The 24,046-nt window shown below is 41.1% G+C and overlaps 1 protein-coding gene across 5 annotated transcripts; it reads left to right on the forward strand.

Moving 5' to 3' along the window:
• The first annotated feature begins 246 nt into the window (after positions 1 to 246).
• CUNH16orf87 (chromosome unknown C16orf87 homolog) lies at positions 247 to 23,815 on the forward strand. 5 transcript variants are annotated; one of them, XR_005884141.1, is made up of 5 exons: positions 247 to 347; positions 10,245 to 10,341; positions 16,836 to 17,018; positions 22,151 to 22,363; positions 23,431 to 23,815. XR_005884141.1 is itself a non-coding variant. In XM_040982763.1 (4 exons), exons 1-4 carry the CDS (start codon positions 282 to 284, stop codon positions 22,267 to 22,269), a joined length of 465 nt encoding a protein of 154 aa, XP_040838697.1. In that variant the 5' UTR covers positions 247 to 281; the 3' UTR covers positions 22,270 to 23,196. The 5 variants fall into 5 exon arrangements, 2 of the variants coding, with proteins under 2 accessions (XP_040838697.1, XP_040838699.1); XR_005884140.1 differs by having other exon boundaries at positions 23,484 to 23,815; XR_005884142.1 differs by lacking the exon at positions 23,431 to 23,815 and adding an exon at positions 20,974 to 21,192 and having other exon boundaries at positions 22,151 to 22,235.
• The last annotated feature ends 231 nt before the right edge of the window (positions 23,816 to 24,046 follow it).

The raw sequence follows: 24,046 nt of genomic DNA on the forward strand, positions 1-24,046 counted from the left end.
CAGGCCCGCAGCCCGCCGCCCGCCGCCGGCCACCGCCGCGCCCCGCCCCGCCCCTCGGCACGCAGGCCTTGCGCGAGTGCGCGCACGCGTGCGCGATCCCGCCGGAGCCCGAGTCCGGCCGGCGGTGACGGGGAAGGAGACGGGGCGGGCAGAGGCCGGGCCGCTGAGGGACGAGGGGAGGAGCCCGAGCCGCCGCCGCCGCCGCCGCCGCCGCCGCCGCCGCCGCCAGCGCCGCTACCGCCACCGCCGCCACCTCCGCTGCCGTCCAGGGGGAGAGGAGCATGTCTGCAACTCGAGCCAAGAAAGTGAAGATGGCCACCAAATCATGCCCCGAGTGCGACCAACAGGTGGGCACCGAGGCCGGGCGCGCGAGTCGGCGGAGCGAGTCTCGCGGGCGGGCAGGGCGGCCGTTGCTTGGCGGCCGTTGGCTGAGGAGAAGCGGTCTCGGCGGGGTCCCGGCGGCCGGGCGGGTGGGCAGGCCCTTGGGGAGGGAGTCCGAGAGAGCAAGCCGGGGCGGGGGGCTGAGCCGAGGGTTGCGGGAAGCCCTCGGGGCCCCGCAGCCCGCCCGGTGCCCACCGGCGGCCGGGAGTGACGGGTGAGTCCCTGGGTTTTGTGGCTGGGACCGCCGGAGGGGGCGTGGGTTTGTGGTGAGTGCGTGCCGGGACCCTCTGGGAGTCACCTATCCGCCTGCGGGTGACAGCGGTGGGAACCGGGGGGCATTGGGGGACGGCGGCCCAAGAAGCCCCTTGCACCCAGCCAAAGTGCCCAGCGTGCCCGGCTCGGTGTGTCCAGGCCCCTGGCTCCGCAGCCCCCTCCTGCCACCCGAGGTTGCTTTGTTCCCATTTCAACTGTGCACTGCGGCTCCCCAAAACTCCCCACCGCGACTGGGCGGACGCTTGAACGTGACAAAAAAAGGGGGGGCCCCAATGGAATGATTTTTAAGTTTCGATCAATATGAGATCCCCTCCCCCAGATGAATTATATTTTCGGTGTTGTGTAACCGTGCAGGCTTCTCTTAACATTCCTTTTGGTGGAACATTGCTGAATAATATCCCAGTTCAATCCCTTCGTTTTGGGGCGCTCCTTACTCCCCCACTCCTCGCGGTATCCACTGTTACAAATTTGATATGTCAGCCTTTTAGATGTTTAAAAAAATATTATACGATAATGTATATATGAATATATGTGGGATCCTGCTTTTTTAGTGATTTCTTTTTACACTGAATTTGTGGTATAGTTGTAATTTGAAAAACCTTATTTGAGTATTTCCAACGTTTAAGCATGTCTCATTCTTTAGAATAATAGACATTCTTCTAAGCCTTATGGTTTGATGAGTTAAAAGTGTCTCAATTAAAACCATTCGTAAGGCCTGCATCTCATGCCAACATGCAGATCTGGGAGTGTTTTTCCTTTTCCACTGAGTGAATTTTTTCAAAATGACTACCTCTGTGTCTTGCTCTTTTTCTTTCTTTTTCCTTCCCTCCCTCCCTCCATTCCTCCCTCTTTCTCTCTTTCTCTTTTCCTCTCCCTCCTCCCTCTCCCCCTCATCTAATCTCTTTTTCTTGGAAATCTAGAGTAATTTGAAATGGCTGGAGACTCATTAATAGGCTGATTTTAAGGTGCTCCTTAAGGAGCAGCCTTGCAGATCAAATCTTGTGACAAGGCATGTTAACATGTTTTATTCAATATCAATTATGTGCAGTAGTAACATGATCAGAGAAAGGTTTATCCGAACAGTTTACTGAACTCTGATAGTATTCAGTACAAAAACAACCATGTTTCCCAAAATAATTGCTTTCGTCTTCCATGAAACCACATTGGTCAAACTCTGTTGGACATTTTTGCATCAAAAACGCTACTTTCATTTCCATTTTCTATGAACTTTTTGAAACATCCTCTTCTACATCTCTTTGCAGAAAAAGGTTATTTCAGTGTTTAAACATATCTGTTTATTCTGTATTGCACAGAAGCGTTAGGTTTACATGGAATGCATTATGCATTCCAGTTTCTGCAGAGCGCATGTCAAATCCTGTCCTTGTCTTCCTGGACATGAAGTAACCTTTAGGGGGAAATATCCTGGTTAATGATGATAAACTGTAGGAGTCCCTAAAACTGTTCAACAAAACACGCTTGGTTATTTGGAGAAAGCAAGTTGGTTTTTGTTATACACAGACATTTACATACATTTTTGGATTCTTTTGTATGAAATTAACTATATCTTGATGTGCTCTGATACCATACCAAAAAAACCAATAGATTGGGTGGCATAAACAGCAAACGTTTTCTTCCTTTCAGGAGCCTGAAGATGAGGGTGCCAGCCTGCTTGTGCCCTGGGCTGGCAGATGGCCATCTCTGTCTCCATGTGGTAGAGAGAGCAGCCAGATTAGAAAAGTCAAACTATGAAGTCAGGAACCCCATCATGATGGCCCCGTGCCATGACCTTATTTAAACCTGAGTGTCTTGTACAGGCCCCATCTCCATTGCTGTCACAGTAGGCCTCAGTGTGTAAATGTTGGAGGATACAGTGTAGTGCATAGCACGCTAGTAGATAATTTGCTTTGTTCCTTATTCTAAATATTTAAGAGAATGTACAATTAAAACTTGGTCATTCTTCAGAGAGAATTTTCTTTAGTAAAAACTATTGAAAATAATAGGTTATTTTAGCTTTCTTTTTTTTTTTTTAGATATATTTTTATTGCAAAGTCAGTTATACAGAGAGGAGGAGAGACAGAGAGGAAGATCTTCCGTCCAATGATTCAATCCCTAAGTGAGCCCTACAGCCAGTGCTGAGCCAATCCGAAGCTAGGAGCCAAGAACTTCTCCAGGTCTCCCACACAGGTGCAGGGTCCCAAGGCTTTGGGCTGTCCTTGACTGCTTTCCCAGACCACAAGCAGGGAGCTGGATGGGAAGTGGGGCTGCCGGGATTAGAACCGGCACCCATATGGAATCCTGGCGCGTTCAGGGTGAGGACTTTAGCCACTAGGCTACTGCGTTGGGTCCTTAGCTTTCTAATTATATAAAGGTACAAGTTTTTTTAAAGTTATATGCCAAAAAAAATTATAACCTAGAAAACCATTTTCTAAACAGTGTATTAGATGTATTCGAATGTGGCAATGGTTTGAAGTTTCTTGACAAACAGCAGATAGAATTTAGATAGTGTTTGTGAATATAAATGTAAACTGTAAAGTTTGAGATTTTCTTAGCTGACTGGATTTACCTGTCCTGTGTTTCTGTGTTATGTGTGCAGTTTAGCCAGGTGTGGAAATAGTAGCAGATAACAAGCTTGACATAACAAGGGGACGTGTGAGAAGATGACTGATTTATAGCATCGTTTTGGATGCCTCTGTTGAAAATATCCTTCTTGGAGTAGCGTTGTGGTGCAGTGCGTTAAGCCACTGCCCGTATTGATACCTAGCCGAGCATACTGCGTGAGTTCTGTTTGTAATCCTAGCTCCTCACTTCAACCTGCTCCCCTGCTGTTGGGCCTGTAAGGCGATGGAAAATGGCTGTTGCGTCCACATGGCAGGCATCGATGGGGTTTTAGTCACCTGGCTTTTGCTGGGCCCACTTCTGGTCATTTGGGGAGAAAACCAGTAAATAAAAGATATCCATGTCTCTTTTCCTCTGTTAATTTCCTTTCAAGTAAAACAAATCTTAAATATTGCACAGCATCTAAATCACAGTGTTTTTCATTTTCAAGGGATTTCACATCTCTTGGCCTTTCAAAATTTTGTGTATGATAGTTTTCAGGATTGTTGCCAGTTTCTTTAATGTATGTGTTTGCTTTCCTTTTTAATTTTTTTTTAAAGATTTATTTTTGTTGGAAAATCAGGTATACAGAGAGGAGGAGAGTCAGAGAGGAAGATCTCCCATCTACTAGTTTACTCCCTAAGTGGCCACAACGGCCAGAGCTGAGCCAATCTGAAACCAGGAGTCCGGAGAGTCTTCCAGGTCTCCCACGCGGGTGCAGGGTCCCAAGATTTGGGGCCGTCCTCAACTGCTTTCCCAGGCCACCGGCAGGGAGCTGGATGGGAAGCCAGGCCACAAGGACAGGAACCGGTGCCCATATGAGATCCTAGCACGTGCAAGGCAAGGACTTTAGTCACTAGGCTACCGCACTGGGCGCTCCTGTTGTATTTGTTTTAAAATATGGCAGATTTTCATTTGTAGGAATTTTTATGTTACATGGCAAATATGTATGCTACAGGTAACTGATCCTCTTAGCAGTAAGGAATATTTAGTAATCCTCTCTTGTGCCTTGTATCTTTGGGGAATATATTCCAAGACCACTAGTAGATACCCGTCTTTGATAGCGATGATCACTATTTATACTAATTGTGTATGTGTGTGTGTGTGTGTGTGTGTGTTTATTTGAAAGGCAGAGTTGAGCTTTGAGAGAGAGAGAGAGATGCTCCAGTGGCTGGGTCACTGCAACAGCTAGGCTTACACCAAGCTGAGCCCAGTGTGGGTCCCCCAGGTGGGTGCTTGAGACCCAAGCAGCTGAGCCATCACCTGCTTGCTTCCCAGGGATACAGGTTAGCAGGAAGCTGGATTGGAAGCAGCGTAACCAGGACTCCAGTCAGGCAACTGGTATAGATGTTAGAGTGCGTTCATCCCAGGTAGTGAACGTGGTTACTGTCACTATGCCTGCCTGCGTCCTGTTATTATTGTTGTTGTTGTTGTTTTACTTCAGTATTTTGAAAAGTAGAGCTAGAGAGAAAAGGATCTCCCTCTGCTGGCTCACTCCCCCAGTGTGCACTGGAGCTCTGGGGGGCTGAGCCGTTCGTTGTCGCTGCCCCGCTAGAGTGTGATTTAGTGGGAAACTGGGATCAGCAACAGAACTGGACCTCACACTCTGGGACTGACATGGGATGCAGGGATCCACCAAATGTCCACTCCCATAGCATGTTCTTTCTTATTCATACACATAGTGTTGCTAAAGTTTGATTTTAAAATTAGGTGTATTAACCCTGAGGCCATGAAACTGTATCATGAAAAATGAAAAAAATTTAAAAAGGCATTAACAATAAAAATACATAAAAATAAAAAATAGATATTAACAATAATAAAACAGACCAATAAAGTTTCATGAAGATAGTCTCCTTCAGAATATTTTACTTACCCTGTTGACTGTGGGTAAACTAAAATCTTGGAAAGTGAAACCACAGGTAAGGAGTACCTGTTGTAAATGAGTTCTCTGTAATGTGATGATTTTGAAGTTTTTTTAAAAAAAATCCTGGGCTGAGCTTGCAGTGAAGCAGTTAAAATGTTCTTATTGCACGTCCTAGTGCCTGGCTCGGATTCCGGCCTCCAGCTTCCTGCTTCGTGCACATCCTGGATGGTGGCAGTGGTGGCCCAAGTCATTGGGTTCCTGCTACCCACGCAGGGGTCCTGGGTTCAATTCTTGTCCTTTGCCTTTAGTCCCTCCCCCATTGCAGGCATGTTGGGAGTAGATCAGTGAATAGGAGCTTTATCTGTCTCTTGCTTGGTATCTCTCCCCATTTCTTATTTGTAAAGATACAAATAATGGGCCGCATTTTCGCATTGCCAGTTAAGCTGTTGCCTGGGAACAACGGTGTCCCATTTGGGTATCCTTTTGAATCCTGGCTGCTCCACTTCTGATCAGGTTTCCTGCCAAGGCAGCTGAAAATCCGCAGAAGATGGCCTAAATCCTTAGGCTACAGCACCTCTCTGGGAGTCCCAGCCGAAGTGCCTAGCTTCTGGCTTTGGTCTGGTCCAGCCATGGCTGTGGTGGCCATTTGCAAAGTGAACCAGAGAATGGAAGATCTCTCTTGTTTTTTAACTCTGCCTGTCAAATAAATAAATCTTTAGAAATAAAAGATACAGATAAAAGTCAGTGAAACAACATGTATGACCAGCCTTGGAGTATTTTTTTTTTAAGATTTATTTATTTATTGGAAAGTCAGATATACAGAGAGGAGGAGAGACAGAGAGGAAGATCTTCCATCCAATAATACACTCCCCAAGTGAGTGCAACGGCCGATGCTATGCCGATCCAAAGCCAGGATCCAGGAACTTCCTCCGGGTATCCCACACGGGTGCAGGGTTCCCAAGGCTTTGGGCCATCCTCGACTGCTTTCCCAGGCCACAAGCAGGGAGCTGGATGGGAAGTGGAGCTGCCGGGACCAGAACCAGCGCCCAAATGGAATCCCAGGCATTCAAGGTGAGGACTTTAGCCGCTAGGCCACGCTGCCGGGCCCAGCTTTGGAGTATTTTTGTGGCAACTTTTTTCTTTCTTTTTTTAAGTAGGCATGTGTACCATCTTCTGCTGCTTTCCTAGGCACATTAAGCAGTGAGGCAGTGACTCAGTGGCTAAATCCTTACCTTGCATGTTCCAGGACTCCAAACGGGGTCTGTTTCTTGTCCCAGCTGCTCCACTTCTAATCCAGCTTCCTGATTGTGGCCTGGGAGTGCAGTGTGGGAAACCTGAAAGAAGCTTCTGGCTCCTTATTTTGGATCAGTTCAGCTCTGCCTGTTGCAGCCACTTGGGGAGTAAACCAAGGGACGAAAGATATTTCTGTCTCTCCTTCTCTCTTTCAGACTGGCTTTCTAATAAAAATAAAAAGTCTTAAAAAGAAAGAAGAAAAGAAATAGAGCAATCAGGACTAGACTGACGCCCATGTGCCATGCTGGCACTGCAAGTGGTACATTTACTCACTGTGCCACAGTGCTGACTCCACAGCTTTTGTCTTACTTGTGAAACAACCACCACCCAACTACACTTGACAAAACAATTTATTTATTTATTTATTTATTTATTTATTTGAAAGAGTTACAGAGAGGAACAGACATCTCCATCCACTACTTCACTCCCCAAATGGCTTCAGCAGCCAGGGCTGGACTAGCCTGAACCAAGAGCCAGAAACTTGCGGTTCTCCCACCTGAGTGTTAGGGGCCCAGACACTTGAGTCATCTTCCAGTACTTTCCCAGTCATGTTAGGACTTGAAGCATATTCGGCCTGCAACTACACTTTTCCAGGAATGAATTGGTATAGATAAACCATTAGTAAACTCGATTTGAATATTTTTTCCCATTTTAAAATCCTGAAAGTGAAGGGTCAGTATTTCCATTACTGTTATCTTTGATATTATCAGTTGAAATTTAAAGGAAGTTTAGGGTGTTTGTTAGAAATGTGAAGTTTCTTGTTTAAAATGTGTACTCTAAAATATGAAGTATACAAAATTAGCCTGTGGTGCTAATGACCAATTCTAATCTAGCATATTTTCTAAACTAAGAAACTGGAGCATAAAGTTTGACTTTGTTGGCTGAGGGCAGGAGCTGGGATGGTGGGGGATGGGACTCTCCACTTTGAATTATCTCAGGCATGTCATAAAACACTGCCATTAAAGGGTGGAAATCAAACTATGAATTAGTGTTTGTGACTCCCAAAGCCAAATGTGCATTTCTCACATAACTGCCCTATTCTGTGTTGAGAGGGATTTCTTGTGTAAAAGAGATCTGAATTCAATTTTATTGATCTCTAGTAGCTGGGAGAAAATGCTTGCTGATTAGCAAAAAGCTGGTGAATGAGAGAACATGCTTCTGTGGTTTTTTTTCGGATAGCATTAATTTTAAAACAATTTACTGTGGATGTCCTTAATGAGCTGTGTAAAGGAAATGAGTCAGTACCTTTGAACTTGAGACATATGAAGATGTGAAATTTCAAAAAATGACATATCTATTTCTGGCTGTTTTTTCCGCTGCTAGAAAAAATGTACATTTTTCATCACGTGTTAAAGGGATTTCACTCATCACAGTCTTAATAAAGGATGTTGTTACACATACCTGGAGTTTGATTATTGTTTTAAGATTCACTGTTAACGTTCTTTAAGTATAATTTAGTCATCCTTTGTTCAGTATTTTAGGCAAGGAAAAAAATCATGCCAAAAATTTCAGTTTAACTTAATTAAATAAATATATTATAGATTACGAAACATTCTGCACATACATGGAGGGAAAGCTTTTATAACAACACTTTTAACACATCAAAAACTAGCAAATAGAATTTATCTTACAAAGGGAAATATAATTTTCTAATTATTACTATTCTGAAAATGCTTTTTGTTGATTAATTCCTGAATTTTGGTCAATGTGTCTTGATTCAAAGAATTATTCATCTTATTATTATTAGTGAAACAGTTGTGAGAAAAATATACACAATGTTTTCCAGTGATTTTTTTTTTTCAATAAAATTTGACTAAGGAAATATGTATAGGGTTAAGTACAGAAGGAAGCCATAAATGCTTTGTAGATTGGGAAACAATTATGAAGGACATTTGTCCACAGTCCTTCCTGGAGTTGAGAGTTTAGGGTCCCTGTATAACTGCTGCATTCTCTCTTGTTTATACTTCGGCCGCTCAGAGTGGTTGCTGTAAACTGTTGTTTTTTGTTGGTGGTCATTGGCATTTTTCCTTCTCATCCGAGAACCTTAAGCTATTTTTAGTTCTTCCCGCTCTGTTAGCAGCAGATAGTCTGGGCCTGAGCCTTGTTTTTCCTAATTTGGAAGCATATGGCAGATCTATCTTTTCTTCATTTTTGCTCTCACTAGAGCCATTGGGCACTTACAGTCCTATGCTGGGATTACTTTCTGACTTCTTAGTAGGCACTCTTCCATTTCATTAACAACTGCTATGAAAATAACATTTTAGAAGATGCTACCTATAACCCTTGCTGCACTTCTGCTCTGATTCTGATGATGTTCTGGTTCTTTATTGGTTGTGGAAGGCACCTGGGGCCCTGGCAGTAGGGAAGCTCCTGGTAGGAATCCCCAGCAGTAAGGAAGTCACCAGGGCTGTAAAAGCCCCTAGTCTAGTCAGTGACAGTCTGTGTCAGATCTCTGCAGATTGTGATCTGTTGCTGCCAAAGTCGGCTTTCTTGCCGTGTGCTCACCCACTGCTCTCTTGCAGTGTGTTTTAATAAATCGAACTCTGCTCATTCCTTACTGTGTTCTGCTGGCGAATTCCTTTTTCACCTGCAATTCTGTCTTCAGCCTAGCTTCCTGTGACGTTGGTCATTCACATCTGCACATATTTATCATGCATTTTCTGTTATGACATTGACACAGTGTGGTATTTCTGGTATTGTTAAGCTCTTAGGATAAGGTGAACATGAACATTAAATGATGTCCATCTCAAATAATTGAAGTAAAGAGGTATTTTTTTCCACCTTTTTAAGAAGTTTTTTTTTAAAGGTGAGGTGATTTACGGGTACACAGGGCCTGTGGTGGAGGGGTAGAGGATTGTGAGGGGAAGGATGTAAGAGGGGGAAATGTTTCTGCCTTCCATTCTGTGTTCATGAGAGATCATACCTCCGTGTTACCAGTCTTACGATCTTGGGAAGGCGAGTGGTTTCATGACTCCGCCCCAGGGCCAGGTGAGGGGAAGTATGGCTTCTTTGCAACCTGTGCGCTAAGGCCAGACCACATATCCTTGTGTTCCGGTCCCAGAAGTTGGAGATCCTAACATGTCTGAGGCTGTTTTGACATGAGAGGGTGTGCTGCTTGCTGACACCAAAAGCCACTATGGGCCTCTCCCAACAGTGGATGCTGTGGTCTGGCCCGGTGCGTGCTGGTGGATGCTGCAGTCTGATCTGGGGAAGCCTGTGGTGCTGGCTCTATTGGTACTCTGGTTTACTCCCACTGCAGTTCTTGCATGTAGCATGGCTGCAGTGGCCTGGTCTAGGAAGATCCTCTAGTTCCCCCTGCCCAGCCGTATGCATGCCGACAGGTGCAGCAACCTGGCTTAGAAAGGAGTAAGAGTTTTTACAACGTTTATTTGCAAGAACAGCAGAGTCATAGATGCATGCAGAAAGGGGGAGGGAGGGAGAGTTTGAATGAATTCTGTCTGATTCATGCCCCTAAATGGTCATAACAGCCAGATGTGGGCCAGACTGAAATTAAGAGCCAGGAACTGTTTTGGGGTGACTCATTTGGGTGGCAAGAGCCAACATATTTGGGCCATTTTCTCTTGCCTTCCCAAGCATATTAGCAAGAAGTTGGATTGGAAATGTAGTAGCTAGGACTCGAACTAGCATTTCCCTATGGGATGTTGTTGTGTTTAGTCGTGGCTTAACCCACTTCCACAACACTAGCAGCTAGAAGTGATGTTATTTAAAAAGTTGTGATTCCTACTTTAAATAGTTTATCTTTCATTCAGAGATGTTACATAAACACAGAAATGTAATAGTAAAAAGGTAGTAATATAATTTTTGTATTTTTTTACAGGTTCCTGTTGCATGTAAATCATGTCCCTGTGGTTACATATTTATTAGCAGAAAACTTTTAAATGCAAAACATTCAGAGAAATCCCCACCTTCTACAGGTAATGGTCAAAGTTTAACACATTTTAAGCTTTTTGATGTAGACATTCAAAGTAACTTTTTTACTCTTTACATTTTTGGTTGATGTTAAAAATTAACATGTACTGAGTGTCTTTTGTTTTTATTAACTTGTGAATTAGCTTATGAATTGGTTTTGTGTTTATTCCATTTAAATGTTAACTACTTCAGAATAATGGTTAAGTTTCTAAAGAGTGGTGAATCATTGAAGGTCTTGTACAAGACTTGATGTAATTTACAAATACTTCTTAACAATAGCTTAAGTAATAATTGACATTTTGCAAGATATGTTTAAAGTATAGAGTTTGATAGAGTTTTGGTATTTGTACACACCAGTCACCACAAGCAGTTTTATGGACGTTTATCACTCCCAAAACTTTTCTAGTTCCTTTCCTGATTCCTTCCCGCTATCCCCATCCCACGAGCCACTGATCTTTCTGTCACTTTTCATATAAATAGAATCATAGAGTGTATGCACTTCTCTGTTTACTTTCTTACTGGACATAGTTATTTTAGATGGATCCTTGCTTTTGTGTGAATCAGTGAGTCTAGTTCGTTTTATTGCTTATTGGTGTTTTTTGAGTATGTATGTCCCGTTTGTTTATCCATTTACCTGTTGCTCGACATTTTTGTAAAAGATCTATTTATTTGAAAGTTAGAGTTACAAAAAGAGAGTGAGAGGCTGGGCAGAGATCTTTCATTTGCTGGTTCACTCCCCAAATGACCACAATGGCCAGAGTTTGGCTGTGCTGAAAGCAGGAACTTCATTCAAGTCTCCCCTGTGGATTGCAGGGATCTAAACCCCTGACTCGTCCTCTGTTGCTCTGCTCAGGCCGTTGGCAGGGAGCTGGACTGGAAGTGGAGCAGTCAGTCATACGGGATGCCGGCATTGTAGGAGGCAATGCCAAATCCATTGATGGGCATTTGAGTTTCTTCTTTCACACTGCTAACAAAACTTGCAAATCTGCATGTATTGTTTTGTTTGTGTGTGTATGTATAAACTGATGCCGATGAAAAAATATAACTTGGTTTAATATGAATATAATTTTTAATGTCTTGGTTATTTTTTATAATTTTTGAAGAATCTTTTAAAAAATCATTTTGCTTGAATTTGTTGATTTCCTATTAATGTAGACAAATTGAATCTATTTAATAGCTACATTTATTCTAAGAAAAAGTTATGACGCAGGCAGCAGTCGTGACAATGTTCCTGCATTGATCTAGGAACAGGCTGGCCAGGGCTGTTCCTGCATTGATCTAGGAACAGGCTGGCCAGGGCCTCACGGGTCCTAGGCAAGCTGTACTTGCTGCATGCCTCAATGCTAGAGCAGATGCCCAAGGCTGGGGTCCTGGGTGCCCCACACCAGTGGTATGCCACCACACCAATCTGCAAGCAGCATGTCGGGCCACACTTTATCTGCTTTAGGCAGGTTTCACCCATGGCACACCACTGTGCTTTGCCAGGTGCTAGAGGCTGGGGTCTTATGGGGTGGGGGTCACTAATGGCCTTTGGTATTGCCAAAAAACCAGGGTCGTCTCACACTCTCTGATACTAAAATATATAAAACTTTGCTCAGCCTCAGCATTTTTCTATTTGATATTTCCATCTGTCAAGAATATTAGTCCCTATCATCTTGACATTTCTCATTCCTCCTGTCAATTCAGGCTCACCTGTTCAAAGAAGCCATTTCTAATCATAAAAAGTAGTCTCTTACACGCAGGCTCAGGAAGGCAGGACTGTTTTAATTCCTGCAAGGCGTGTGTCATCAGGCAGGACTTTCTGTTTACCTGTCATTCCTTACTTGAGCTGTACCCTTGTAGTATGCAGGTGTTGCAGAAGGCAGCTGAACCTGCTACACCACAAGGTTATCTCCGTAAGTTTTCCTTTTTTCTTTTTGTAAAGTTTATTTGAAAGGTGAGGAAGTCATAGACACACATTCAGGATCAGAGTGGGCCGAAGGGGAAAGATGGGAGAGAGAGGTTTCCGCATTCATCTTGTGTCCCTGTGGAGAGAGAGTGTGCCCCTTCTTGTTGCCCGCGTTCTTATGAGCCTGGGAAGGAGAGTGGTTACATGCTATCACCTCCAGTCGCAGGTGAGGGGGAGTACATTCTGGGGAAGAGGTTATATCATTGACAAGTAAGCAGACCAATATATAGGGAGAGGAATTGTATGGCTTCTAGTTCATGAGCGTAAGCTTGCTACCTGCCTGTCCCTTTTCAGCTTCTCATCAGAGATTTCCAATTTCTGTTCTTGAGTTGCTGAAAGATGCAGATTCAGCTCATCTTCTGTAGCTCCTTCCTACTGATCAGGGGCTTAGACCCTGCACATCCCAGGTTCAGAAATCTCTCCTTGTCTCATCCAGTGAATCCATCTCAGAACCCATAGAAAGTGAGGCTGGTGCAAGTGGCTATGTCCTTTGCATCATCATCACCACCACTCCCAGAAATCGCCAGCCTTTTTCTGTCCTTTGATGCATGCAGCATCCAAGGGCCTTTCCTGGTTCTCAGGATTTGGCCAGCCTATCATTTGTGTGTACCTAGGCCTGCTTTCTCCCCTACACAGGAGTCAACTTAGGAGGTGGCACAACATGTACCATGATTTCTGATGCCAAGACACACACCCTGGTCTTTGGTACCTGAGGCTGGAGATCCTGTCGCATCTGGGATCAATTAGACATGGAAGCCTGGGGTTTCTTGGCAATACCAAAGGCCATACGTAGAACTCTCCTATTCCAGGACCTCGACTCGGGCCCCTAGCCTGAGCAAGGTTGAGGTCCCCTAGTACCCATCAGGTTCTTGGCCTGCCGAAAGGCCATCAGTGGGCCCCTTAATACAGAGAAAGCAATGACTGTATTTCCTTTGCTTTTTGAAGAGGTGTTTGAGGTCTTTGGCTGATTTGCTAGAGTAGGCAGGTTTATCTTTTGTGCATGCCTGGTCCTACATGGTGCAGCTGCAGCCCCTACTGAGCCAGCAGCCATCTTTGCTTGTATGTCCCCAGCCTCAGGCCTCTCGTAGGGTGCTGGTGGCCCGTGAGGCATAGCTCCAGCCCCGACCCCCTCCAGGCCCATTTGTGCAACCCTCTTGGGTATGTGATTCTGGCATCAGGTCCAACTTGTGTGGCAGGACTCCAGCCCTAGGTCCTCTCTGCCAAGCTGATGACCATCTAAAGCCATGTGGCGCCAGCCTCAGGCCCCCTCCAAAGATTCTGGCCTGCGCGATGTGGCTCAGACTCTAGGCTGTCTCCCAGGCTCTTCCAAGGAAGGGTAGAGAAGAGGGTGAGAGCAGGGAGGGAAGAGGGATGAGAAAGGAGAGGAGGAAGGGGAGGAAAAAGGGAGGAAATGAAGAAGCTTTAGTTTTTATTTTCATTTGAGAGTAATTTGCAGGTATTTTCTGCCCTTCCCTGTGTTGCTTTTCCATTCTGTTCATAGAGTGCTAGGATGCACAAAAGCTTGTATGTTCAGTTTACCTATTCTTGTTTTGTTGCTAAATTTCCTGGTGTCCTACCCAAGAAATGATTGCCAAATCTAGTGGCATGAAGCTCCCCTGTCTTTTATTTTTTTTTTTAAAGATTTATTTATTTATTGGAAAGTCAGATATACAGAGAAGAGGAGAGACAGAGAGGAAGATCTTCCGTCCGATGATTCACTCCCCAAGTGAGCGCAACGGCCGATGCTATGCCGATCTGAAGCCAGGAGCCAGGAACTTCTTCCGGGTCTCCCATGCGGGTGCAGAGTCCCAAAGCCTTGGGCCGTCCTCGACTGCTTTCCCAGGCCACAAGCAGGGAGCTGGATGGGAAGTGGAGCTGCCGGGATTAGAACCAGTGCCCATATGGGATCCTGGCGCGTTCAAGGCGAGGACCTTAGCTGCTAGGCCACTGTGCTGGACCCTCCCCTGTCTTTTCAAAGAGTATTTATAAATCTAACATATAAAATTAGTTCTTTAATCCTTTTCTTTTGAAGTTTTGAATTTTAACATTTTAAAATTTTTGATTAGTCCTTTAATTTGATAATAATCTTAATTTGATTCTTAATTTAGCTTGATATCTTATTTGACATTAATCCCTTTCTTTTAACCTTTTGAGTTTAACAACTTTTTATTTGAATGTTTAATTTAAACCTAGCATCACTAGATTGGAAGTGGAGTAATTGGAACTTGAAATGGTACTAAATAGCAGCATAATTCACTGTGCACAGTGCCAACTCCAGAGACTATTTATTTATTTATTTATTTATTTATTTTATATGGAAAGTTAGATATACAGAGGAGAGGAAGATCTTCCAGTTGTTGATATACTCCCCAAGCACCCACAATGGCCGGTGGTGAGCCAATCCAAAGCTAGGAGCCTGGAGCATCTTCCGGGTCTCCCACACAGGTGAAAGGTCCCAAGGCTTTGGGCCATCCTCAACTGCTTTCCCAGCCACAAACAGGGAGCTGGATGGGAAGCCAGGCCACCACGACATGAACCGATGCCCATATGGGATTCCAGCACATGCAAGGCGAGGACTTTAACCACTAGGCTATTGCGCTGGGCTCCAAAGAATCTCATTGTTAATTATGTAGTCTCCTTTCAGATCTCTCTGAAGGTGTACATTAGCGTTTTGTTTGTTTCCTGGACAGCTTTTGTTTGTATTTTAGCCTGGACCCTATTTCTTGTACTTTTGTTGCTATTACCAGAGTTTGCTGGTAGCTGAATTTAAAATGGAGGAGCCTGAACTCGAACCAGGGACTCCGATTTGGGATTTGTGTGTCCCAGAGGAAGACTTCACTGCTGTGCTACATGCTCATCCTGCTTTCACGTTTCCTCTATTTTGATTTCTTAATCTGAACCAATAGCTTCCAGTTACTGAAATTGGTGCTTTTTTGATCACTAATAAGTACCTTTTCCTTGTTTCCAACACTAAATTTATTTTTCTGTTTCAATTATCCCCTTTCCCATGATTCTTCTCATTTCAGTGAGATTTGGGGTATTAAACTAACACATGTGCTCAGTCTGTTTTTATTCATTTGCCAACTGTACCTAAGTGTTCTGATTTCTGAAATGATACAGCCATGATTTTTATAGAACTTATAATTCCATAGTGGAAACATATTTGGCCTATAAGTAAATACCAGATTGTAGTAGTACTAGACTACAGGAAGTAATTTGGATCAAGAGTGACCTATAAACTGATAGCTCAAGGAAAAAGACCATCAAAGGAAGAATCTTGGGAGAAGAACTGTTGACAGAAGGTTAGCAGATGGAGGGACTTATTTTACTAAGAAGCATCGTGTCTGGAATAGAGAGAACAGGGTAGAGGGCCATGTGAATAAAAAAGCGTTGGAGTGAGAAGCAAACGTCAGATCTTAACGGGGATTTTACTGTTTGCTAAGGAATGTGGTAAACTGCTCTCTGCAGTGCCGGTGTCCCGTGTTGCAGTGCTGGTTCGACTGCTGGCAGGGGCTCTGTGCCCCTGCCACGTGTGGGGGGGACCAGGATGAAAAACTCAGCCCTTAACGGAGAGTGAACCAGCAGAAGGAAAATCAGTCTCTCTTGTTCCCTCTGTCTCTGTCACTCTGCTTTTCAAATAAACTAGGAGAAAAGCCAATGAAAACGAAGCAAATGAAATGAAGGGCCTTCTGAAGAGAAACTACACAATTTGCTTTAAATTGTCCAATGTTTATTTGCAAGGCAGCGAAAGAGTCTGAGAGATGCTTCTGTTTACTGATTCAGTCACCCTCCTTACCCCAGTGGCCGTGGCTGGACTAGGCTGAAGCCAGGAGCCAGAACCTCAGTCCAGCTGCCTTTAACCACATCCTGGGTGGCAGCAGTGGATGGCTTAAGTGTGGAGGTCCTGCCACGCGCGCTAGAGATCTAGGCTGAGTCAGAATCCCTGCCAAAGACTACAAATGGACTAAATCACAATATTGGTTAAGTTCTTCTATTACTGTTCCATTTATAGAACAGCATGCTGTTAATGTCACAGATTAGCTCATCTGGAGCTAGTGCGAAAACTCACTTCCCTAAGTGTTTGATTATTTTTAGTGGAAGCTGTTTAATATTATTGTAACCTTAATATATGTGGCTAAGCTCATTTTGCTTCTGAGTATTTGGAGTATTTCAGTTTGTAATACAGATAGGAAACAAAAAAAGAATGAAAAAAATGTTTTTTTCCTAATTCTCTGGAAACAGAGAGGAGGAAAAAGGCACAAAGGTGTTTGTGGATTATTGGGATTTACAAGGCCTAAATTTAAAGCTCCCAAATAAAGAAATTTAATTTGTCCTTCCGAGATTCCTCCTGCCTGACATGGTATGTAGATCTGAATTCTACTGAAATTCTTGTTTTGCAGTATGGGCGTGGGGGACATTCGTGTTTATGGTTCTAGTTTTGTGAAGTGTGTCAGGCACTACAGTGATGTTTAGAAAGTGGAAAGAAGTCTGTGAGTGGGCAAACGGTTCTTGCTTAGCCCTAAAATATATCACTTTTATTCATCCATACAGAAAACAAGCATGAGGCCAAGAGGAGGCGAACAGAGAGAGTTAGGAGAGAGAAGATAAATTCTACAGTAAATAAAGATTTAGAAAACAGAAAGCGGTCTCGAAGTAACAGCCATTCAGATCATATCAGACGAGGAAGAGGAAGACCAAAAAGTGCTTCTGCCAAAAAACATGAGGAAGAAAGAGGTATGAATAAATCCAAGTATGAATAAATTCAAGCTGCTTTTTTTCCCCAAGAATCAAATTGACCTGAAATCATAATTAGGTAGTGTGGAGTCATTGAGCCCCACACAATTCATATTTCAGTTTGAAAGTGTGTCCTCTGTGGTAGATGCTTATCTAAAAAAAAAAAAAAACCCACCAGGAATGTAATTCTTGTTTGAAACCTAAAAGCTTAAATTAGGTAAAATAATAAGTTATATGTGACATCCTCAATTGGAAAGCCTACTAAAATGATTGTATTTTTAAAAAAATATATGTCTGAATCCTATTATGACATGTTAAGCTTACACAGGAGTTTTAGAAATATGCTATTTAAAATGTTTTTCTTACAACTTTTAATTTTGTTTCGTGCTTGGAGAGGCACAGAAAGGCAGAGGTTTCCATTCACTGGCTCACTCCTGGGATAACCGAAGTAGCCCATGGGGGAGCATGGAACTGAATCCAGGTCTCCATGTCTGTAACAGGGACCCGAGTACTCGAGCCATCCTTCCATCCAGGGTGCACAGAGGCAGCAGCCTGGAGTTGGGAGGGAGCTGGGACTCAACGCAGGCACTCTGCTGAGGGCTGTCACGGTCCCTGTGATGTCCTGACTGCTAGGCCATCACCTGTCCCAGGAGGAATTGTTATGTTCATCAAAGGGAGATTTGTGTGCTCCCTGTCTTGAGACATTTTTTACACAGCTAAGTGAAGTTTTATTGAGCTGAATTGTATTTGTTTCTACTTAAAAGTTCTTCTGATTGTTAGTATGCCTTACCAATGACTTTGTTTTAGACATTAACTGAAACTCGGCTCTTTTTCATTTATGCATCTGCTTAAAAACTTACTGTGGAAAATTTCACATATGTAACAGAAGTAGTGAACTTCTCTGTGCCTATGAATGTCTTTTTAATATTTTAACTTCACTTCTCTGTGCTCATGAGTATCATTTAAATGTTTTAACTTTCAAGACAAAATGATTTTATCTTCTATGAAATGCTTTTATATTTCGTTTACATTGTAAGTTATGCTTTGTTTTCTGAGGTATTTAGTTTTAGTATTCAAGTGCTTTCTGTGTAAATGTAAATGTCTGCTGTTTTAGACACTGAGAATGTTTACCTGTTTACCAATTCTCTATGTTTTTATGTGCTTTTAATGGAGTAAAGTTAGGTAAAATAACACAGTTTACCTTTACTTAGCTTTTATCCAACTTGAAAATGTCTTATATTGTGTTCATAAAGGAATAAGGTTCGTATTTCACTGTATTTTTCTGAAGGCTGTACTTAGGTACTGTTTAAATCCTCGGGCGATGTTATTTTTGTTTCCCCTCTTTATTAGACTTTTTATTTTTAGAGATTTTTGAGATTTTTGAGTTATTCGCTGAATTTGAATATGCTGCTTTAACAGTTGGATGATCAGAAAATCAATATTAAAGACTATTTTAGAAGCATATATTTTTTTTAAGTTAATGGAAGAAGAGAAGTACTGCTTGGCTTGAAATCAGAACATTCTACGCAGTTGAAGTTAAGGTAATATGACCGAAAGAATAGAGAAGGAATGCTTCTAGTGGTAAGAGATGAGAAAACAGATAATGACAGTTTTTCAGTTTTAGGGAAAAGAAGTTTATATGCTTGTGTTGGAATATTATATATACAGTCTTGATCTTTATCACTGGAAAAAATAAGCGTTTTTTGACTCTATAAGAATTTTTCTGGTGTTTTTAGTTTACTATAGAAGGATTTTTAGAAATTGTTTCTACAGTAAGATATACTTTTGATTTGAGATGTTAGGAAGTTGTTCAATGCCAATCTTGTAGTATAAACTAAATTTTTTAAATGTATACCAGGTTTTCAGCAGACTTTTCCTGTAAAGAGCCACATGTTAGATATTTTAGCTTTGTGGTTGTGAGATCTGTCACAACAACTCAGCTTTGTCACTGTAGCTGGAAAGTAGCCAAAAGTAATGTATAATGAAACGGCATGGTTGTGTTCCATTTCAGCTCTATAAAAACTGCTGATGGGCTGTCATTTGCTAATTCTTAATATAGTAGACCATTGTTCTCCAAATACAGTATGGATAGAAATATAAACCTTTGAAATATGTATATTCAATCTTAAATAGTTACTAGTTTAATTTTGATTGATTGTCTGCTGTTAGGACATTTGAATAAGTTTTAGCTTCCTTAACACAGGAATTAAGGAAAACCTAACAGTGTGTATACAAAATAATCATTTTAATCCTTTTAATAATTGTTTTGTGTTTTGGAAAAGATCTGGAAGAATGGAAATCTCTCTCCAAATTTATTTTTTGAATTGGATAAGAGGAAAATAATCTTTGATTTAAAAAACATCAGGAATTGGCAGAGAAACCTACTAGGTCAGGAAGACTAGATAAAAATTTAAGATGATAAATACTGAGTTCTTCAGTTAGACTTTATATCTTTCAAGCAAAAAGAATCTGGAAATATCTTCTCTGGGGAATCTGAAAAGAAGAACTGACATAAAAATGCTTGCGTTAGTGATTTCATAGAAATGGCTTAGTCAGGTCGTTCTGATTGGTGACTCTAGTCATGCTCCACATATGTGTACATGCCTCTAAACAGCTTTTTTATCATGCCTAAATATGCACGTGTCACCAAGAATTACTAAGAAATCCGGAAGAAAGCACTTAATGTAAAAAGCTGAAACCAGCTGAATCAAGTTACTGAAGACAGTAACTTGAAAAAACAAAATTTTTGCTGAGAGAAGGAAATGATGAAAGCTATCAATATCTTTAGCAAAAGAAGATACTGTAGTCATGAAAAAAGAACAAAATGATACTTAAAAAGAAATTGTAGAGAACAAAAAGGACGTGAAAAATGAACTTTAATGAATTGGGCATTTAACCTAGTGGCTGAGAGACCTGTTTCCTGTTTCTAAGCCTTTGGATTCCATTCTGGGGTAGCCTGCTGATGAGGATGCCAGGAGGCTGCAAGGTGGCCTTAGTGGTAGAATTCCTGTCCCCCTGTGGGAGACCTACCTTTTGTTTCCTGGCCATTGCAGGCATGTCAGGAATGAAGCAGCAGATCGGAACTCTGTCAGGTATAGGCAACTTAAAGATAAAATTGAAAAAAAGGTTCCAGCAAGTATAATAGTAGAAAAAAAAAAAGAACAGAAAATATCAGAAATTTAGAAAGAAGACCAGTGTAAGGTCTAACATCTGTAAATATGTAAGATTTCCAAAAAAGAGCATGGAAGATGGAGAAAGAAGTCATGAATGAAATAATCTAACAGATTTTCCCAAACGTAAGGAATATATTTTCCATAGTAAAAGTCTACACAAAATTCCTAGCCCTATGGATGGTTAAAAATAGAAATTATGCCAAAGCATATAGAGGAAATTATTAAGTTTTCAGTTGAAAAATAATTCTAAAAAATTCAAGAAATAATTCAAACTAATATTGAAATACAGTGAATACTGCTCATCAAGGGGCAGACTACTGGTAACCAACATCAGTGCTTTTCAAAAATACTGGATAAAAGAGATACCATTTGGATTAAGTTGAATAGAGAAAATGAAGTTGTAGTAATAGAACAGGTAGTTAACTGGTAAGGGAATAGAGGGTTAGCTGGAAAAGGATGAATTTTCTGGAGTGACAAAAATTTTCTTGATCTTGTGTGGGTTACATGGGAATATATGTACATATGTCAAAACTTATCCAATTCAACTTTCTGTGCATTTCACTGTACATAATTTTAGCAGTGATTTGGACAATAAGTATTAAAAAGATACTAGTTTTTTTCAACAGTGGCACTGATAATCATAAGGCAATTTAATGCCTTTATGATTCTAAGGGAAACCTATATGTTTTTACTCAGCCAAATTATGAATTAATGAGAGACTAAACATTTTTTGTGATATTCAGGGTATCAGGAAATGTGCTATTCACACTCCCTTTTCCCAGGAAGCTTTTGCATGTTACATGGCACCAAAATGAAGCAGTATCCTGGACTCCAGGACCAGGAGGATCCAGCTTGAGAGAGAGGAGATTGTCCAGTGATGTTGAAGAAGGCGTCTAAGATGATAATTGGGCAGTAAGCCTAGCAAACAGCCATTCCAGATTGGAGCAAGTCAGAAGACTTGGAGAAATTTCTTCAAGAAGATGAAATTTATAAAATACCTAGTATGTGTAAAGATCCCAAAGGAAGATTTATAGAATTGGAACAGTTTGAGTTAGAAATGAAAACCAAGCAAATAAAGAAAATCACTTCAGGGGGAAGAAATGTGCAGGACAAGTGAGGTCACTCATATAATCGTTATAAACACTGAAAATTGATGTTACTGAAATTGTGATTTAAGAAGACAAAAGAATGAGCAGTATTTGTTTTGGAGCAAGAGCTGTCAAACAATAAAATCCTAATTTTCCATGATGGGAAGTGAGTAAGCCATGCCTAAAGCCGAAAGTGACATTCTATAGAACTGATTTGGAGATAGATTTGTTTTTGTGAAAACAAAAGGAACAACTAAAAAAAAAAAGTGATTGTATTTGTAGAGTGGGAACTAGAGGGAAGGAACAGAATCATAGTAGATGCTAAAAAAGAATTTGAAAGAATACATACCAGGATATTAATTGTGATTTTAGCTGGTTCACGGACATATACTAGGTGCATCTTCTTTTCTTTTTTCCTTATTTTTCAAGTTTTTTATACTGAATATGGGTTGTATTTATAATGTGGAAGAAGAAAAAATAAAAATGAAATGTCGGTTATATTCATATTGTGAAGTTTAGATAGTGTTGATACAGTCATAAAATTATCACTGAGCATCTTTTAGGGTGAAAAATTCATTTTGATTAAGACTGAGAAGTCGCATACTAGGGAAGAGAAATGCTTAAAATTCTTTTGGGATTTGTATAGCTACTAGACTTTATAGGGTTGTGTATAAACTCCATTTAATTTTCATCTCACTGCCTCTTCTGTGTACTTTTAGAAACATTCTTAACAGCATAGTACTCTATAATTAAATGTTTTTACAATGTATGTGTAATATTTTCATGTAAGGAAACACTTGAAAGCTCAGTTTTTGAAAAGAAATACTACATCTACTGCTTTATGTCAAACTTTCCATTTTTCTTTTAACAGAGAAACAGGAAAAAGAAATTGACATCTATGCTAACCTCTCTGATGAGAAGGCTTTCGTGTTTTCAGTCGCCTTGGCAGAAATAAATAGGAAAATTATCAATCAAAGACTTATTCTCTGATACCTGTCTGCGAAATCTGTTGAAAGTTTCTTCAGGATTACATCAGCAAATTCTCAAACACTTAAGGACTCTCAGGAGCATTCTGACTGCATCTGTAAGGGTTACTGATTCTTCTTCCCTCTATCACTTAGCCAGTGCCACACTTTGGGAGCAAAGCTGTAAGCTTGGACTGTTTGGGGATTTCCTTGTTTACCAAGGAGCACTATCAGTGTTTTGTGATTGGGATACAGTAAGTGTAGTGTGTTTATATATACGTGTGTGTGTGTGGGTGTCTGTGTGCTATATGCCATACACACAGACACACATAAAGAAGCATAAGGTGGTTTGTGGAAGTATGAGACCTAGGGAAGCAAATGTTTAATAGTTTTCAGGTTTGCCACCAGAGATGCAATATTTTAAATACTGTCAGAAATGGTGACTTTAAATATATATATTTCAGATTTCCAGCACTAAATGGATGCCATATATACAGTTCATTTACTTTTACATTATATCGGCAATTGATATTTTATTGAATGGGAAATTAAGAATATAAACTGTAAATTTTGTCTTAACTTGATTTTTTTTCTGGCTTTTATTTTTGTGACTTATGGTGAGTTATATTTGAGGTTGTACTTTCTGGAACATTTGGAAGTTTGGGTGCTATATGAAGAAAAACATTTAAGAATATATAATATTTCGGATATAAAAACCTGTTTTCTTGAATGTAATTTATTTATTGGTTAAAACAACTTTTGTGCTCTCAAGATGGTGCCTGTTAACCTAAACATAAAATATATTTATTACGTGCAAAATGTTTCTTAGCTAGCCACTTTTAAGCGGTAATATTTTACCTGAATGGATGTTCATTTATACATCCTGATAATTATTTAAATTGTTACTTAATCTCACTCTGAAAAAAAAAATAAACCTTAATATTGGAACTAAGTAGACTAAGTAGTGTGGTGTAACCTTTTTGTTCTAATGAAGTTTGTGAAATATATTTGAATTTTTAATTTTTCTAGTGTTAAAATGGTAACTGTTCATAGTTGACTTATACTAAATGCTTATGTACTTGATATAACAGTTTAATGATTAACGTTCAGGTTTGAAAATAACCTCCTTTATTTTCAATTTCAGTTCCACCCCTCTTTTTTTTTTTAACATTTATTTATTTTAAAGGCAGAGTGATAGTGAGAGGATCTTCCATTCACGGGTTCACACTGGTTCCTCAGGAGTTCCAGCCAGGTCTCCTGCTCAGGTGGCAGGCGCTCCAGTACTTGAAGCACCATCTGCTGCTTCCCGTATGGACTAGCGGGGACCTAGATGAGAAGTGGTGCAGCCACGATCTGAACTGGCCCTGTGTGACACGCAGGCATCCCAAATGGCTTAACCCTCTGTACACACACACCACACGCTGAGGTACTCCTTTCTTACTATATATAAGGATGTCTTTAAAAAGTTTATAGAGAAATGGAATTAAAAGATAACTTGATGTTGTCCCAGTGTTTTGAACCTTGTGTGTAGTGTTTCATATGCATTTCCTCTGATCTTTCTGCAAACCTGTCATATTTGTGGGCCACAGTATGACACTTCAGTACATGTATGGAAAGTGTAATGGTCCAGTTAGAGTAGTCAACATCTCCATTGGCCCAGGCAGCTTTGGTTTGTATTGAGAGCATTCCAAGTCTTCACTCGCTTTTTTGAAATGCTCAGTTACCCGTCGGCTTCATCCTGTTTTGTTTATCACTTTTCCTAAAGAAAAAGAAGTTGTTTTTTCCTCCTTTATGTGAGTATG

Source organism: Ochotona curzoniae, unplaced genomic scaffold (genome assembly GCF_017591425.1).
Source record: "Ochotona curzoniae isolate NIBS_2020 unplaced genomic scaffold, NIBS_Ocur_1.0 contig_3622, whole genome shotgun sequence".
NCBI lineage: Eukaryota > Metazoa > Chordata > Mammalia > Lagomorpha > Ochotonidae > Ochotona > Ochotona curzoniae.

Coding starts and splice junctions, on each gene's coding strand:
- CUNH16orf87 (XM_040982763.1), top strand. CDS start 282: ATGTCTGCAACTCGAGCCAAGAAAGTGAAGATGGCCACCAAATCATGC. Junction 10,342..16,835: donor GAAATCCCCACCTTCTACAG/GTAATGGTCAAA, acceptor TCATCCATACAG/AAAACAAGCATGAGGCCAAG. Junction 17,019..22,150: donor AAAACATGAGGAAGAAAGAG/GTATGAATAAAT, acceptor TTCTTTTAACAG/AGAAACAGGAAAAAGAAATT.